Here is a 14,808-nt window from a genome sequence, read left to right as displayed (position 1 = left end):
AACCTGAAAATGTTCAGCTCGCAAGTCGTAGGTCTTGGGCAAAGGGTACACCTGGCGTGATGGCATTGGATGAATCAAACTTATGTGTTGCATCCTCCATAACGCGTTGAGACATTCAGACTCCTCCGCTACAGCTTTCCTCTCACGACGAACGGCATATCTCGATATTGTCAGACGCGCCATTGATGAACGCGTCTGTGGCAGAATCAGAACGCGTCTGGTTTGCAGCTTCAGATTCTGCAAACCAGAACACGCTGTTTGGCGACCTCCGCTTACTCAAGGTCGAGGGATGGTGATAGTAGTGGCGAATTAGCGGGTGAAGGTGAGTTCAAACACGCAAGTGCTACCTTTCTGCTCAACCCTGCATGTATCTAGGTCTATCAACTTGTAGTAGAACCCTTGAAACCAATAAATTCTTTAATAAAATAACTGTATGCCGGCACTTGGCTCTGAGTCTTTGACTGACCAACTGACGATGTGCATTGGCGCTGGCATGTATCCTGATGCTTATACAGTTCGCAGAAGGTAACATATTTTATTCGAAGCAAGGCGAATTTGTACATAAGAAATCAAACATATAATAACGAGTTCACAGGTCCCACTCTTGGTTGATAAGCCCTAAAGCTTTCTCACTCCTAGGTTTTATCGTGCATTTGAACGGAGATGGGTGACTACAGGCGAAATTATGGAGGCAGGAAATAAGAGGACCGACTTAGGATATGCTTACCTTACAGTCCCCGTGGTTTGCTCCATGTCTGGCTCAAAAATGACACCGTTCTCAGAATATTTGCTAATATCAAATACTGCCAGCACCATAGCACATGAAATGAAGATAGAGGCTTCAGCGAGCTCTCTACCTAAACGTTCTGTCAGTAAGAGCGCGCTCGCAACTAGGTACGACATACCAGGACATGTCCTGTGAATGGACTTCAAGACATCAGCATCCCTATGAGAAGGAAGACAACTCACCGACGACCAAATCCGAAGGCTACATTGGACGGATTAAAGGCTGGCTCCTTTCCCTCCGTTCGGAGAAATCTTTCAGGCTTAAACTCGAAAGGTTGGTCGTATACCGCGGGATCATGCAATATTTTCCTATTAACAGTGAACGGCTAAATGTAAGAGATAGGCGTCCGCATACCATACGTTTCCCAGGACAAACGATCCTCGCGGGATAAAATAACCAGAGTGAACATCGTCCTCGCTAGCACAGTGGGGTACAGCTGAATCCAAGGTGTGAGCATAGATAATTGACAGCAACATATATATCCACCTGTAGGTCCGACAGTATGCCAACGTGTAACCTCGCGTGTCAGAGCATCGACGTACGGAAGACGGTCTCGATCAGCAAATCGAGGTAACCTATCGTTTCCGACGATCGTGTCTATCTCTGCTTGCGCCTTCGCCTGAACTTCAGGGAACATAATCATGGCTTTGAAGAATGCGTAGATGGACGGTACGGTCTGTTCGCTGTTAGACTGTATATGAAATAAACGAAGAAGCGAAACCTACGGTACCCGTACCGGCTGTCGAAAGAATGAGCATGGAAGGATGGAATTAGTTGCTTCACCGACCTGTGTGAATAGATGCGGCGAGCCACTTGATATCATATTCCTCTTCCTCACTCATTCCACCTTCTAGGTAACTAGACGTAAAGGAAAAGGGAGCCGAACCTGCTGCCTGCAGACTGGTGAGAAGCGCTGGGTGTGATGCATGACGGCTCTTACCATTTGCTGTTTCGCATAACTATAAGGTTTTTCCACCATATCCACGAGTGTTGATCGCCATTCCTTCGCGGTTCGCTTGAATCCTGCCCCAGGGAACCAGTCTGGGAGGTAACGTACTGACCGTGTTGTGTTTAGCCACAAAACGCGTAGCATAAGCCGAGTCGCGTACAGATCGGAACAAGATTGACCAAAAAACCTCCCGGAGTCGTGGAAAGAGAAAATTGATTCATAGCTTCCATTACCAACGCGATGAAGGGATCGTCGTCCTCTTCAATCCCATATCCGTATGAAATCCGCAGGATGATGGCCCCGGCCATTCTTGAAGCAATAGACAGTCAGTATCGCTCTCATTAGAGATGGAACGATTTTACTCACTTCCGAATATGCTTTGGAAGATCTTCCGGTTTAGCGTAAATTCTCTTTAAAAGACGATGTGTCTCTTGTTCCTCGACCGGTAAGAACTGCTCCATTGCCGCCTTTTTCCCGAAAAGCTGATGAATCTGTCGGCGGTAGCTGCGGAAGCGTGCACCGTAAGGTATAAGACCAAGTATATTCTTCCAGCCAACGAGCTCGCCGCCCATCTCTACTATGGGCCTATCAGAATAGATGGAGCCTTTCTTGTCCAAAACGTCCATAGCCATACTAGCCGAGTTTAATATGACTAGACGCTTTCCAGGGGTGGAAACCGATACGATGTCGCCTTATGACGCACTACTACGTGAGTATTGGCAATCAAATTTGTGTTTACATTTTACCGTATTTTTCTCCCCATTTGGCGAAAGTGAGCCATTCTTTCTCAGAGGGCATATCGAAAAGGTTCCCGATAAAGGGAAATCCCTTGGGACCGGGAGGGAATGGCGCGTTGGGACGTTTTTGGTGGAAACGGCGTTCGGCTAAGACGAGAATGGCGAGTGCAACAGTGATAAGCAGGACAGAGAAAAGCATTGTTGAAGACCATAGCACCGTACTAAGGCACATTCTTTTATACTGCAATATTATCAACTTCTTAGTACTTTAGGAAGAGAGAGCTAAACCAACTCAGGTCGTACAAACCATGCTTGCCAACTCGGAGTTCAGGATTACTGTAGGCTACACGGAGTAACCACTGACCAAAATGACCTTTGTTCTAGAAGTAGATATGTTTAGTGTTCATCAGCCGTGACAAGAATCTCTGGCCACGAAAATCCGAGATCTGGAAAAACGGACAAACTAGTACAAGCGACATAAGTCCGGTTTCGTTTTCCGACGACAAAGGGTGCCGACGGCAAAGAAGGACAGGAATGCCTGGATCATGACGAATGTGCGAGCCATATGCTCTTTTGATGAAGCAAGGTGCTACATGGTGCTACGCTCCCCACACACATTCCTAATTCGACTGAAGCCTGATTAACAAGATACTTGATAGTAGCATCGCAGACCGCGTAGGGTCCTGCCGCTGTGACTGACATCACGGTGACAGAAACCATGAAGCGCCTCACGAGTTCAGAACCCCAGGGAGTGAACGAGGGCAGTAAGCATTAAGGCTCGACATCAGTACAGTGGTCCCACAGAGGTGGTGGAGGTACGTACTAGAAGCACGGAGAGCATCATGGACATATTTCGGGAGAATGCACTGAATATGGGATATCCTGAGTAAAAACCACAGTTGTTCCACCAGGGCAGGTTGACGTTCGAAGTTCATGGAAGGTGGGTACAATTGCAGACACATCTGCCAAAAAGCGGTCCCATGGGCATATAAGACGGCTTCTACTCCTGCAAGCAAAGAGGATGTGGACTTCATTTTCGACTGACAGCTTGCACAGTCGACACAAACACCATTTTTGAGGAACAAGCTTCCGATAACGACCCTTCCACCTTAAGACCTCAATTCAATCCCAAGAATGGGAGAGAAGACATGAGAAGCCGAGTGAGAGCCTTTCAATGAGTGGGGAGTAGAAGAGATGTCGGGACAGACAAATCTGCGTGAAATCCACGAAGGAGACGGCCCTTTGGGGAGTGGTCAATAATAAAACTCAAGGCATTCTTTGCGGCGTCTTTAGCAGCATCCATGACATCATCAATGTAGGTAAGAGAGACGCCGTCCCATCAATCAAGGTACCGCGAGGCGGTGGAGAACGTTTATGGTGCAAGGTGCTTAGTGACCGCCTCTGATGTGCAAAGTCAGGAACCGAAGTTGGGGTTAGCCGACTTTTTTTTGCTCTTGCCAAACACATTCTTTTGATAAGACAAGACGATTGGCTCGAGGAATTTCGATAAAAATACGTGTAGCGTGAGATATCCACATCCAATTTGGCCACGACGGATCAGTGGGCCGTAGCCTCGATTGGATGCTCTGTTAGGCCCCGGGATGCTCCCAGCAAGGTGCGTCCGGCAAAATGGATGATTTTGAGCCTCAAATATGAAAATTTTTTGGCCTAAAATATCTAACTCAAACAAGATTTTCGGCGTTCCGGTCGGGCCGGGGATCCCGCTAGGCCAAAATTTATCGTTTTAGGCACTATTTTGCTTTCTGGATCAGACGGTTCTGCTGGATTTGGCTCGTTCTATCGCCTCAAAATATTCAATTACAGCCCTGCTGACAGACATCACAGCAAATGTCTTAACTTATGCTAACTGGGAATACTGTAGACCACAGGCAATGTGTTTTCTTCACTGAATCTACTGCCAGTTTCCGCAAATCAGCATAAAAGTTTTCAAAAAATTTCCCTCCGGGAATTTGGCCACTGCCCATCAGAGGTGGTGACTAAGCACCCTGCACCATAGAAGATCGGAGATTCATGAAGCTTACATGAAGCCTCCTTCCCTTGCCGCACAAGATCAAGTGCAGTGGACAGCGCCAAGCGGCCGTAATGATGCAGAGGCAAAGCCAGATCGGAATGTGTCTTCGGTGATTCTCCTGCCCAATTGAATGTTTAGTGATTGCCTCAGACAATGTTTTCATTCCCATCGTTCTCAGTGTGGCTGCAGATGTGAAAACTGCAACATTGGCTGCTCGCCTGTATTCCAGTGAAGAAGCTGAACGAGGATATCATGCAGTTTGAATACCAGACACCAATGAACTAATGACATATTGTGGTACTGATAATTATGAGAGGAGTTTGAAAGATCATCGCAGACGCCAGTTACACCACCTACACCGTGAAATGGAGTACAATTAAGTCACACTATCCAAGGGCTCTGTCCTGCATCCAGTTCCTTATTCCTCCTCTTGTAAATGATCCTTAACAGCTCTACACAAGCGGCCCCCATCAATAGCACCGCCGCATTCGTATAATGCCCCGTGGGGTACCCAGGTGCTTCGCTCGGTTTGTATATGAAGAGCGCTGACGATAAGTATATGAACGAAGAAATGAGAGAGAGCTTACCGATCAATTGGCCCATCGCTCCAAATGCTATGTACATTGGGATAGCCAATGTGGTCGCATTTGTATCCCTCAGATTTCCTGTAAACCATGCCACTAACGAGGGGGTAGACATGAAGGCGAATGTTGTTCCTAGGCAGAGCATAGCATAGCGTGCTTTGAATGACATCGGTGGCAGGGATCCTTGAAGGGTTCCTCTCGGCTCTGGCATTCGAAAAACTCAAAAACCTGGACGTACCGTGCACAAGAAAGGTCACCCCCGCTAGTGCCATCGACACCATCGCACACATCGACCAGACCCGGTACCTATCTGCTACCCACGATATCGACACAGTCGCTACAAATGCTACTGCAAATGGCGGGACAGTAAATAGCTGTGCATCTCGCCCCTCGTATCCTAATCCATCGACAATTGTTGGTGCAAATAGTGATATACTCGTGAGCGGTACCAAGACCACCAGGTCCGCGAAGTGATGCAAGTAAAGCCTCCAATCCAAAAAAGTGGATTTAGCACCCGCCCACGTCACCGTAGCGTGCCCCACAGACTTGGAGGACTCTTGCTCGAGCCGAAGGATAGCAAGAGCACGATCGTCTGGAGAGAATCCCGATGCCTTCTCTGGGTAGGAGGGCAAGAAGAAGAGCACCAGTATTGCCAATAAGCATGATGGTGCGCCTTCGATGATGAATAACCACCGCCATGCTTCGAGACCACGGTTGCCATTCAAAGCTCCTACCCCATATGCAATACATCCACCGAATGCGGCTCCGAGAGGTCCAGCTGCTATTATCAGCGATAGGCGGAGTGCGCGTTCTTCTAGGCGATACCAACTGCAGAAAAATTAAGCACAATTCCATAAAAGAAAGAGTGTGGGAGAGGCGTACAATGTGAATACATAGATCATGCCGGGTACGAGACCTAAAATCAGATCTGTCAGTCACATACATGGTGTGAGACTCGCTACACACCTCCCTCGAACACTCCCAGCAAGAATCGTAGACCAAGCACTGTGCTATAATTCTGAGATGCAGCAAGGATCATGACAGTTGCTCCCCATCCGAACATAAGAAACGCAAGCCAGATTGGGGGGGAGAAGTGTTTGAGCAAATAATTGGAAGGAACTTCGAATAGCGCATACGAGACCACGTAGATCGCAAGTACGGCAACAAACTGATGGTCGGACATGTGCAAGACCTGGAGGATCGAGTCACCGGTATCAGCATCGAGGATTCTGGCGTTTCCCTAGAATGAAGATGTGTCATCTTTTATCGATGTTGCCGGGATAGGAAGAGGGATACTCACAATATTGACTGAGGCGAAGAAGCTGAGCATGTACATCAACACAAAAGTGGTGATAATTCGAAGGTCAAGTTGCCAGAGTAACCTGGCGCAATACCGATTTAGTTCATGTTCTTATAGAGTCGGCAAAAAAAATACAGACATACTTCTTCTCTGCAGCACGGTCGATAATGCCCTCACCTTTAGCTGCGATTACAGTCTCGCCATACTCTTTGTCATCTGTTGGAGTAGGGATAGCAGAAGAATAGCAATGTCTTGATTCCATGGCGAACGCGACGGAGTACCATGATTTGATGTACGACCTAGTCTTTATATGACCTGGAGGATCGTACGTCAAACTTACTCGGCGTGTGTTGTACTTGTTCGGGCATGTGCATTGTGACTAGGCTTAATGTGCGATAGCCTGTCCATTTGAATGGGCACCATACGAGTCCGAATGCCACAGCCCACGAAACGTATTGATAGTCTTTGTATACAGTCCGTAAACATGTCGGGAACGCCCGTGCCAACGTGCATCTCAGCAGCACCATTAGAGGTGTCACTCATAAGTTTGTTTCATGAAAAAATTAAATAAAGTACCTATTATGAAAAATAAAGTCTCAAGGAAACAACGACCATATAAAGAGGCGAGTAGAGGTAAATACTAAAGGTGCGGGTCAAGTCATCGACACCTCTGCTGTAACTCTTCCGCGGCGACAAAAAATCCACAATCTTGTTACAACTGGATGCGAGCTTTGCTCAGGTATTGGAGGTAAATAGGCACATGGTCCAAGCTCGACGTTTCATCTTTTCAAAGACTTGCTATGATAGGCTGCGTCGACCAGTGAGGGCTAGTGAGGGACAATGAAGCAGTGTGAATTGGTCGACTCCGCTAGTACAAGTGAGGAAGGAACCCCGGGACTTATGTAACCGGAGTTAGCATGGGATCCTACTGAAACCGTCTCGGTTCCTGTACCTGACTTCCTCGCAGATATCATTCATATGCCTTAAATTTCCTGTTGCTCTTATAACGTTTGTTTACATAGGTTTCCTTTACTCTTTCTTTGTTTTTCGTTACGAGTCGGCGAGGTCCACAGTAGTTTACTATTGTTTACCTGAGCTTGTATTAGCAGAGTCGACCAATTTACACTGTTTCATTGTTTCATTGAAGCCGAACTGCCGCAGCTTCCCGACATCACCTACTATTACGTGTGGTGTAGTTCTACCCTGAATCTCATTCTCTATGGCCGCAAGTATAGGTCTATCTTCTATCCACTCTATATACAAGGTCCGCCCTGAGTCATTTAGACTACAACTTCAGTGACTTCGTCGTCTAAATTTGCTTCGCCCTGTTTACACAGTCCAACTGGGAGTCTTCGTCTGGGTTTACTGTGCCCCCTGTTCTAATTCAATACTGGCACTTTTCTGGTCCTTCTTACTCTCAAAGAGACTATTCAGCTCTTGTTGCGACTTCCCTGAATGTCATGGTGAGATATGTTACCCGACAATGACACGTCGCATATCATAGAAACTTTCATTGACCAGTTCGTCCATCTCTCCGCTGCACACGTATGAGAAGCAAGGAGCGTTGAATGTTTTGGAATCTGCCACCGAAAAATGCCCTCAGGCCAAGCCTCGTATCATTCTGTCACTAGTCACTTTGAACTCCCGGGTTGGCTTTCTTAAGTCAGCACTGAAGCACTCGAGTCTCCCCGGGTGATCTAAAGATGCCGTCCAGTACCTTGTCGTCTGTTGACAGCCGTGTCATGCATGCGTTACATTCCTCTGTGGTTCACTAGCAAAACACAACTTGGTTAGTACTAGTTTTGATCGCAGCACTGTATGATTACTATGCCGACGATCTAATACGGATCAAGGTTAGTCCCCTACTTCAAGGTGTCTTTGGCGTTTATCTAATGACGGGTCCAGTTTGCCATATTCAAATGTAAACTACTCCGTGGAGGCAAGATTCATGGCCCTATGCACGATACGCACTTTACGCGATTCTCGGATGGATGAAGCCTTTTCTCAGGCATGTCATACAAGCTGAATGCGCTCACAGCCTCGAGATGACCACATATTGCTAGGGAAAGTACAGTTCAATATACCGAGTTTTCTGTTGTTGCGTTATTGCTTCCTAGAATCAGGGCGCCTGCATCTGATTGCTTGTGAGTATGATGCTCGCGGCTCACCTCTCTGTGGACCAGTTTACTGAGGTCGTTTGGTAGGTTTATTCGCTTCCAAGTGACGACTGAGCCCAAATTCATTGGCGGTCACCCGATCCCAGCTCGTACCTCCGTTCTGATAGATGTGTACACCTTGGGGCGCAAATCGCCAGTGTGGGGGGATGATGGCGATGCATTCCGGCCTGAGCGGCTCGCGAGCTTGCAGCCTAGGCTGTTGAAGGCGACGTAGGTATATGCAGCGGTAGGTTTATGTACACCCCGACCGCAACCTTGTGAAGAAGTTCGGTCGTATGATGATTATCCGTGCTGGACTTCTAACAGACTTCTTTTATTCGAACTGAAATGTACTATGATACGTTGCCCGAAAAAAAATTTGCACCCAGTGCGTATAAGTCGCCTGTTCTTTTTTTACATCTTGCCGAGTATTGCCGAGTGGCTGTTCCCGAGAAATGTCCAAATCGGGCTTATCTGTCTTATCAGATAAGATGAGAAAATAACGCAACTGGCGGAGCTGTTTATTTCTCTGACTCCTACCTATCCTGTCAAACATTTTACAGCCTATACATAGCATTGAACAGCGAAAACAGCGCACAAAGGTAACAACTGTTAACATACAGCACGAGTTGGGTATTTATCCGATTAATAGGTGTCCAGCTTTCTGCATTCTCATTCACATACTGCACCTATTCGACAATGTTGGCGACAGCGTCGACCCTCAAATTGTCCTCCAGAGTAGCGCGGCATGTGCTTATTGTTGGTGGTCAGCGACAAGGAGCTATTCAGGCCGTACGCAGGACGCCTGCTCGTGGCATACAGTCAGTTGCTCAGACAGATAGGGTGCGACAAATATTGTATTCTCAAAATATACCTAACGCTCGCCCAGGAAACTATCACTCGTCTTCTCTACTCCCTTGGAAGCAAGCGAGAGGTTGAACGTCATCTGCGCATCTTTTCGTCGTCGTCGCATCCCTCACAGCCCGCCAAGTTCGCTGTCATCAAGGTTGGGGGTGCTGTACTCGATCAACTAGACGAGTTGGCTCTGAGCCTGAGCTTTTTGTACCGTGTTGGATTATATCCCGTCGTCATTCACGGAGGTGGACCGCAGCTCAACGAGATCATCGAGCGTTCTGGGGTTACGCCTGAATACATCGATGGAATCCGAGTCACAGGTAGGTGCCAGCTTTAGCTACATGTCACTTCTAACACCTCGTGTAGATGCCAAAGTACTTCAAGTTGCTCGCCGTGTTTTCCTAGAGGAGAATCTCAAATTGGTCTCAGCTCTTGAAGCCCTAGGCACCCGCGCACGTCCTATCACCTCAGGCGTTTTCACCGCCGATTTCCTTGACAAGGAGAAATATGGGCTCGTGGGAAAGATCACAAAAGTCGATAAGAGGCCGATAGAGGCTTCTATCAGGGCGGGTGCACTGCCCATCCTTACCAGTCTCGCTGAGTCGCCGGATGGTCAGATCCTCAACGTCAACGCGGACATAGCCGCCGGTGAACTGGCAAAGGAGGTCGAACCTATGAAAATTGTCTTTTTGAATGATAAGGGTGGTCTGTTCCACGGTGTTACAGGAGAGAAACTCTCCGTGATCAACTTGGATGAGGTCCGTAGTTTCTCCGTTTCCCCCGAACATGCATTTTATTCTCTATCAGGAATACGAGACATTGATGAAAGAGCCTTGGGTCAAGTACGGAATCAAGCTCAAGCTTCGTGAATTCAAGGAGCTCCTTGACCATCTCCCACGCTCGTCGTCCGTAGCTGTCATATCAGCCTCCTCTCTTCAAAGGGAGCTCTTCACCGATGATGGTGCAGGAACCCTTATTCGTCGTGGTTATAAACTTTTCAAGCATTCCTCCATCGACGGCATTGGAGCTGACAGGTTCCGTCAAGTGATTCACGATCGTGATCCAGAGGTCCTTTCAGGCGATCAAAGCGTCACTGGAGTTCTCAGCGAGCTGAAGGAAACACCACACACCATTTATGGTGATGAACCCCTCGACGTCGTCGCAGTTGTCTCTCACCCTGAAGGCGAAACTCCCGTCATGACCAAGCTCCTTGCTTCGCGAAACGGAATTTTGAACAACGTCATAGACAATGTTTTCAGCGCCATCAAAAAAGACCACCGACGACTCTTCTGGACCGCACAAGCCGACGATGAAAATCGTGCATGGCATTTCGAACGTGCGGATGGAAGCTTCACGCGAGCTGGCAAGAGTCTTTTCTGGTATGGCGTTCAAGACGTCCATGAGGTGGAGAAGATTGTGAAGGATTTTGAAGCGAAGGGTAGGATCCAGAGGTCCTACCTTCCTGTTGGTCCCTCTCAGGCTCCTCGAGTAAACGCAGACGCATCTCCCGCTGGCACTCGTTCATTCTCCACCTCCGTTAGGCGCATGGCGCCCGGCTCGGTTCGTGGATATGCGACCGCTGCTCCTTCTGCTCCAGTCACAACGGAGATCAAGCGTCTCGGACTGATCGGTGCTCGCGGATTTACTGGACAGGCATTGACCAACCTGCTATCGCAGCATCCTTATTTAAACCTTACACATGTCTCCTCGCGCCAGTTGGCTGGATATCCCTTGGACGGCTACACCAAAGCTCCTGTTACGTATACCAACCTCTCTGCTGATGATGTAGAACGAATGGAAAAGGATGGTGAGGTGGATGCCTGGGTTATGGCACTGCCAAACGGTATCTGTAAACCATTCGTGGATGCTGTTGATCGCGGATCCAAGGAGAGAAAGACTGGTTCAGAAAGTGTTATCGTGGATTTGAGCGCGGATTATAGGTTCGAAGACGGGTGGGTTTATGGACTTCCTGGTGAGGGTTCTTCTACCAGTGTATAATCATCCAAAGTGAATAATGAAATATTTCTTTTTTCTCAATATTTTGGATTGCGGCCGTAGAACTGTATGGTCGCGACGCGATCCGATCCTCCAAGCGGATATCAAACCCCGGATGTTATGCCACATCTGTGCAGATGCTCGTTGCGCCCTTGGTTAGTTATATTGAGCCTGGTATATGGCCGACCGTATTTGGTATCTCTGGGTATAGCGGGGCGGGGACGGTTACTGCGACGGATCCCAGTGGGAAACCGATTAGTTTACCCAAAGTCGATCCCTCCTCTCTTGGTGGTGGCGTACATCCGTACTCGTTGACGGATCACATCCATGAACGTGAAGCAGGACGACATCTGTCCGACTTGGTGTCGTCTCCTATCAAAGTGGCATTTATTCCCACTGTGGCACCGTGGTTCAGCGGCATTATTTCGACACTTTCGATCCCCCTCAAGGAAATTGTCACCGCTAAGGAGGTTGCAGATTTATATCGTGAGAAGTACGATGGAGAGAGGCTCGTGAAGATCCAATCTCAGGTCCCCACTCTCTCTGATATCGAGGGGAAGCACTCTTGGACTGTCGGAGGATTTCAGGTGCACAGTGAAGGAGATAGAGCTGTCGTAGTCGTAAGTCGTGACAGTTTGCATCTTCGTATCTATATGAACACTTTGTTAGGGCGGGTTGGATAACCTTCTCAAGGGTGCAGCAACACAGTGTTTGCAGGTTCGTATCGTCATACCAGGACATCGATGCTTGTTAACATATTTTGTAGAATCTGAACATTGCACTGGGTTATGACGAATACGCGGGCATCTTAACTAACTGAACGGCATCTACTTGTTCGATAGATCGTTGTCAAAGAAAAAGTATTCTAGTTCAAGTTTCGCATGGAATAAAAAATTATTGTCATGTGAAGAATGGTTGAACAGTTGAAACCATGTATTTAACCATTGGAAATCAAAGAAATCAGGGTGGTCTCTTACCATTTTGATGGACTTTATTGTCAACCACGTCATATCCCACACCGACCTTCTGATAGTGCTGTGTATAGCTACAAGTACTAGAGTCTGAAATATTATACATGAACTGTACGCTGGCGAGACGACGTACACGGGCGAATTCGATCATCTCGAGAGTTCTCGCCCAAAACCGAGAAGAGGTTTCTCCTTTCGATCCAACATGCTCTTCACCTGCCTTCCCACAACACCGGGAAGCTCTAGGTACACGTGCTGAAACGAGTACATTCTTGTAGACCTGCCTGTTCCACATTCATACGCCTCCGAGCATGCCTTCATAAAAAGTCCACAGGCTTCCTCACCAAGCTCTGACTTGATGCAGTCAGCAACGTATTCGTACCCGTCTTGCTGGCCTCGCAAAGGGAAAGGGAACTGTTCATGTTGCCCGAATAATAGCATGAGGAGTTGCGAAAAGTTGGCTTTTTCAATGATGTTGGTATAATTCTCGATCTCCCGACAGGGTCCGTTATGCGGTTGACTCGTTCCTAGGCAAGATGGACTATCGTGAGTCAGTCGACCGTAAAAATCTTCGAGATCGCCATCCGTGGAGACAGCAATGAGGACGATATGGGGCTGTCCAGCCCATGGTGACGAGATGATTTCGTCGTGGGAGACAGGAGTGACATCGAACCAGTTGGCGTTGCCTATTGCTGTGATGTCTTGATCTTTGACGGACTGACGTTCGTCCCAAGCATCGGGGTTCCGGGTAACGCGATGTAATATGATATGATAGCCTGGAAGACGGGAATGAGATATCAGGTAATGGGAAAGGACGGCTGGCTTACCATCTGAACAAAATCGCTCAATTGCGACCAGAATCGGTACACCCTTCGTCAGCCAAGCCACACGGACAGGTAGGATTGATAGGTAAGAAGAAACGCAGGCAACTTGACGAGTGTTGGGAACAGCGTAATTGCTGCACAGCCTGGAGAAACAAAGGTCAGGATTAAATTATAACCAAAATATAATGCTAACCTCTGAGCCGCTGGACTGAGGCTTAATGCGACCGTAGCTTTCTTCATCCAATTTACTGACATTTGGGAAATATATACTTGCATGGTCTCGCACTCGTTGACGAGCGCCGTCTTCTTCGCCCTGTCCCCTGGACGAATAAGGCTGGATAACGACACACTCTCCACCAGGTTAAGCGCCTCTAGTCCCGCTTCGGTCTCGGTGTAAGAGAGTAGAGGTTCAACCCGAATAATCATGCCAGCGGGAGGGCCTGGCTTCAAGATCACCCTCTTGGGAATCGAGAGTAGATGCGAAAACGTTAAGAAACGAACGATAGACCAGGCATCGGTGGGATCCCAGCTCACGTCGATGGTGATCGATCGGTGACTGCGATTGGAGGATGATGAAGATTCAGAGGTGTCAGAGGAGGGTGATTCAACAGGTGAGAAGGACCTGTCAACGATAGCGTCCAATCCGGAGATGGCATTCCCCTCACTTCCTGTGCCCAGACCAACAAAAGGTGCTTCCGCTGCAGGCGTATTTGTCCCAGATGAATTCGAGTTGGCGTCAACCAACGTCATGAACGCACGAAACCCAATCTTCTGAAATATGTCAGATAGTGTGATGATAGATGCAAAGCCTAAAGGGCCTGTATTCCCGTTAGTCTTTGCAAGGTTTTGTAAGAGAATAGCAGTTTTCACTCTACTCTCCCTGAGTAATTGAACTGCTTGCTCGAGGAATCGCTTCTTCTCTGGGGAGGAGGAGACGTCCTCGATGAGATCCCAGAGCATCTGAGCGCGCATATGGCAAGCGCAATCGCCTACATGCGGATCGAACGATGCGAGGACATCTGAGCATGGCTGGACGTGATTGTGCGAGTTGGAAATGAAAGAATGAAAGATAGAGAGAGCAGTTTCGATGGAGTGAAGGCCGTGCAGACAATGGAGAACCGTTCGACCGACGTCTTTGCGACGAACAGGTTTGTCAGGTTCGGCGAGGAGTAATATCGTGGCCATGATGTGGAAACACCAATAAAATAACAAGATTCTATATGTCCTTGAGTATCCAACTAACGCTCTAAAAAATTCCAAGTATAATTTGGGTAAGCACAAATATGCACAGTCCCAAATCATCGGACGTGATGCATGGAAGGTTAGAAGTGAGTATATTGAGAGTCCACGCAGCAAAATTCTCTGCGCACCAACGTGGGTAGCGCTCACGGTATTGACTGTTATTGGTAGCTGCCTCGGTGACAATTCGGACTAGACCGATGTTAATGGTGTTGACTCAAAAATAGAAGGAAGATCTTCACGCGACTATGGCGACGGGTCCGGGCGGTGGAATTTCTGTGGGGGTACTCAGGTCTCCTCGTGTTGAGACGCGCGCACTGTTACGACATCCGAAGCTGTACTGCAATATCAATTACAAAGTTCATGATTATGGGAAGAGCGT

At 48.0% G+C, this 14,808-nt stretch overlaps 4 protein-coding genes across 4 annotated transcripts; 1 reads left to right on the top strand and 3 right to left on the bottom strand.

Moving 5' to 3' along the window:
• Window positions 1-589: 589 nt before the first annotated feature.
• On the bottom strand, window positions 590-2,672 carry EV420DRAFT_1634383 (cytochrome P450; the record flags this gene model as incomplete). Its single annotated transcript, XM_060476315.1, has 12 exons — window positions 590-671; window positions 728-857; window positions 906-916; window positions 970-1,095; window positions 1,142-1,223; window positions 1,274-1,463; window positions 1,513-1,526; window positions 1,575-1,680; window positions 1,728-1,843; window positions 1,897-2,045; window positions 2,103-2,427; window positions 2,483-2,672. The coding sequence occupies 12 exons, from the start codon at window positions 2,670-2,672 to the stop codon at window positions 590-592; spliced, it is 1,521 nt and encodes a 506-aa protein (XP_060339779.1).
• Window positions 2,673-4,886: 2,214 nt separating this feature from the next.
• Window positions 4,887-6,651, bottom strand: EV420DRAFT_1634382 (MFS transporter; the record flags this gene model as incomplete). Its single annotated transcript, XM_060476314.1, has 7 exons — window positions 4,887-5,050; window positions 5,093-5,293; window positions 5,328-5,917; window positions 5,972-6,005; window positions 6,056-6,329; window positions 6,390-6,471; window positions 6,533-6,651. The coding sequence occupies 7 exons, from the start codon at window positions 6,649-6,651 to the stop codon at window positions 4,887-4,889; spliced, it is 1,464 nt and encodes a 487-aa protein (XP_060339778.1).
• A 2,413-nt stretch (window positions 6,652-9,064) lies between these two features.
• EV420DRAFT_83153 (acetylglutamate kinase ARG6) lies at window positions 9,065-12,364 on the top strand. The gene is made up of 8 exons (XM_060483642.1): window positions 9,065-9,147; window positions 9,198-9,388; window positions 9,435-9,720; window positions 9,767-10,158; window positions 10,208-11,372; window positions 11,459-12,015; window positions 12,065-12,112; window positions 12,162-12,364. The coding sequence occupies exons 2-8, from the start codon at window positions 9,245-9,247 to the stop codon at window positions 12,213-12,215; spliced, it is 2,646 nt and encodes an 881-aa protein (XP_060339777.1). The 5' UTR covers window positions 9,065-9,147; window positions 9,198-9,244; the 3' UTR covers window positions 12,216-12,364.
• Window positions 12,365-12,513: 149 nt separating this feature from the next.
• On the bottom strand, window positions 12,514-14,372 carry EV420DRAFT_1473099 (uncharacterized protein; the record flags this gene model as incomplete). Its single annotated transcript, XM_060469100.1, has 3 exons — window positions 12,514-13,139; window positions 13,191-13,330; window positions 13,381-14,372. 3 exons carry the CDS (start codon window positions 14,370-14,372, stop codon window positions 12,514-12,516), a joined length of 1,758 nt encoding a protein of 585 aa, XP_060339776.1.
• Between the last annotated feature and the right edge of the window lie 436 nt (window positions 14,373-14,808).

The sequence above is a fragment of the Desarmillaria tabescens genome, assembly GCF_030435595.1.
Source record: "Desarmillaria tabescens strain CCBAS 213 chromosome Unknown EV420scaffold_1, whole genome shotgun sequence".
NCBI classification, from domain to species: Eukaryota; Fungi; Basidiomycota; class Agaricomycetes; order Agaricales; family Physalacriaceae; genus Desarmillaria; species Desarmillaria tabescens.
The sequence above is the reverse complement of the archived record's forward strand: the minus strand, read 5'-3'. Positions and strand labels throughout refer to the sequence as shown.

What these genes read in the sequence shown, in the direction of transcription:
- EV420DRAFT_83153 (XM_060483642.1), top strand. Translation starts at nt 9,245, where the DNA reads ATGTTGGCGACAGCGTCGACCCTCAAATTGTCCTCCAGAGTAGCGCGG. An exon ending in CCGTGATCAACTTGGATGAG is followed by an intron (nt 10,159 to 10,207) that starts GTCCGTAGTTTC and finishes ATTCTCTATCAG; the next exon opens with GAATACGAGACATTGATGAA. An exon ending in CAGCAACACAGTGTTTGCAG is followed by an intron (nt 12,113 to 12,161) that starts GTTCGTATCGTC and finishes CATATTTTGTAG; the next exon opens with AATCTGAACATTGCACTGGG.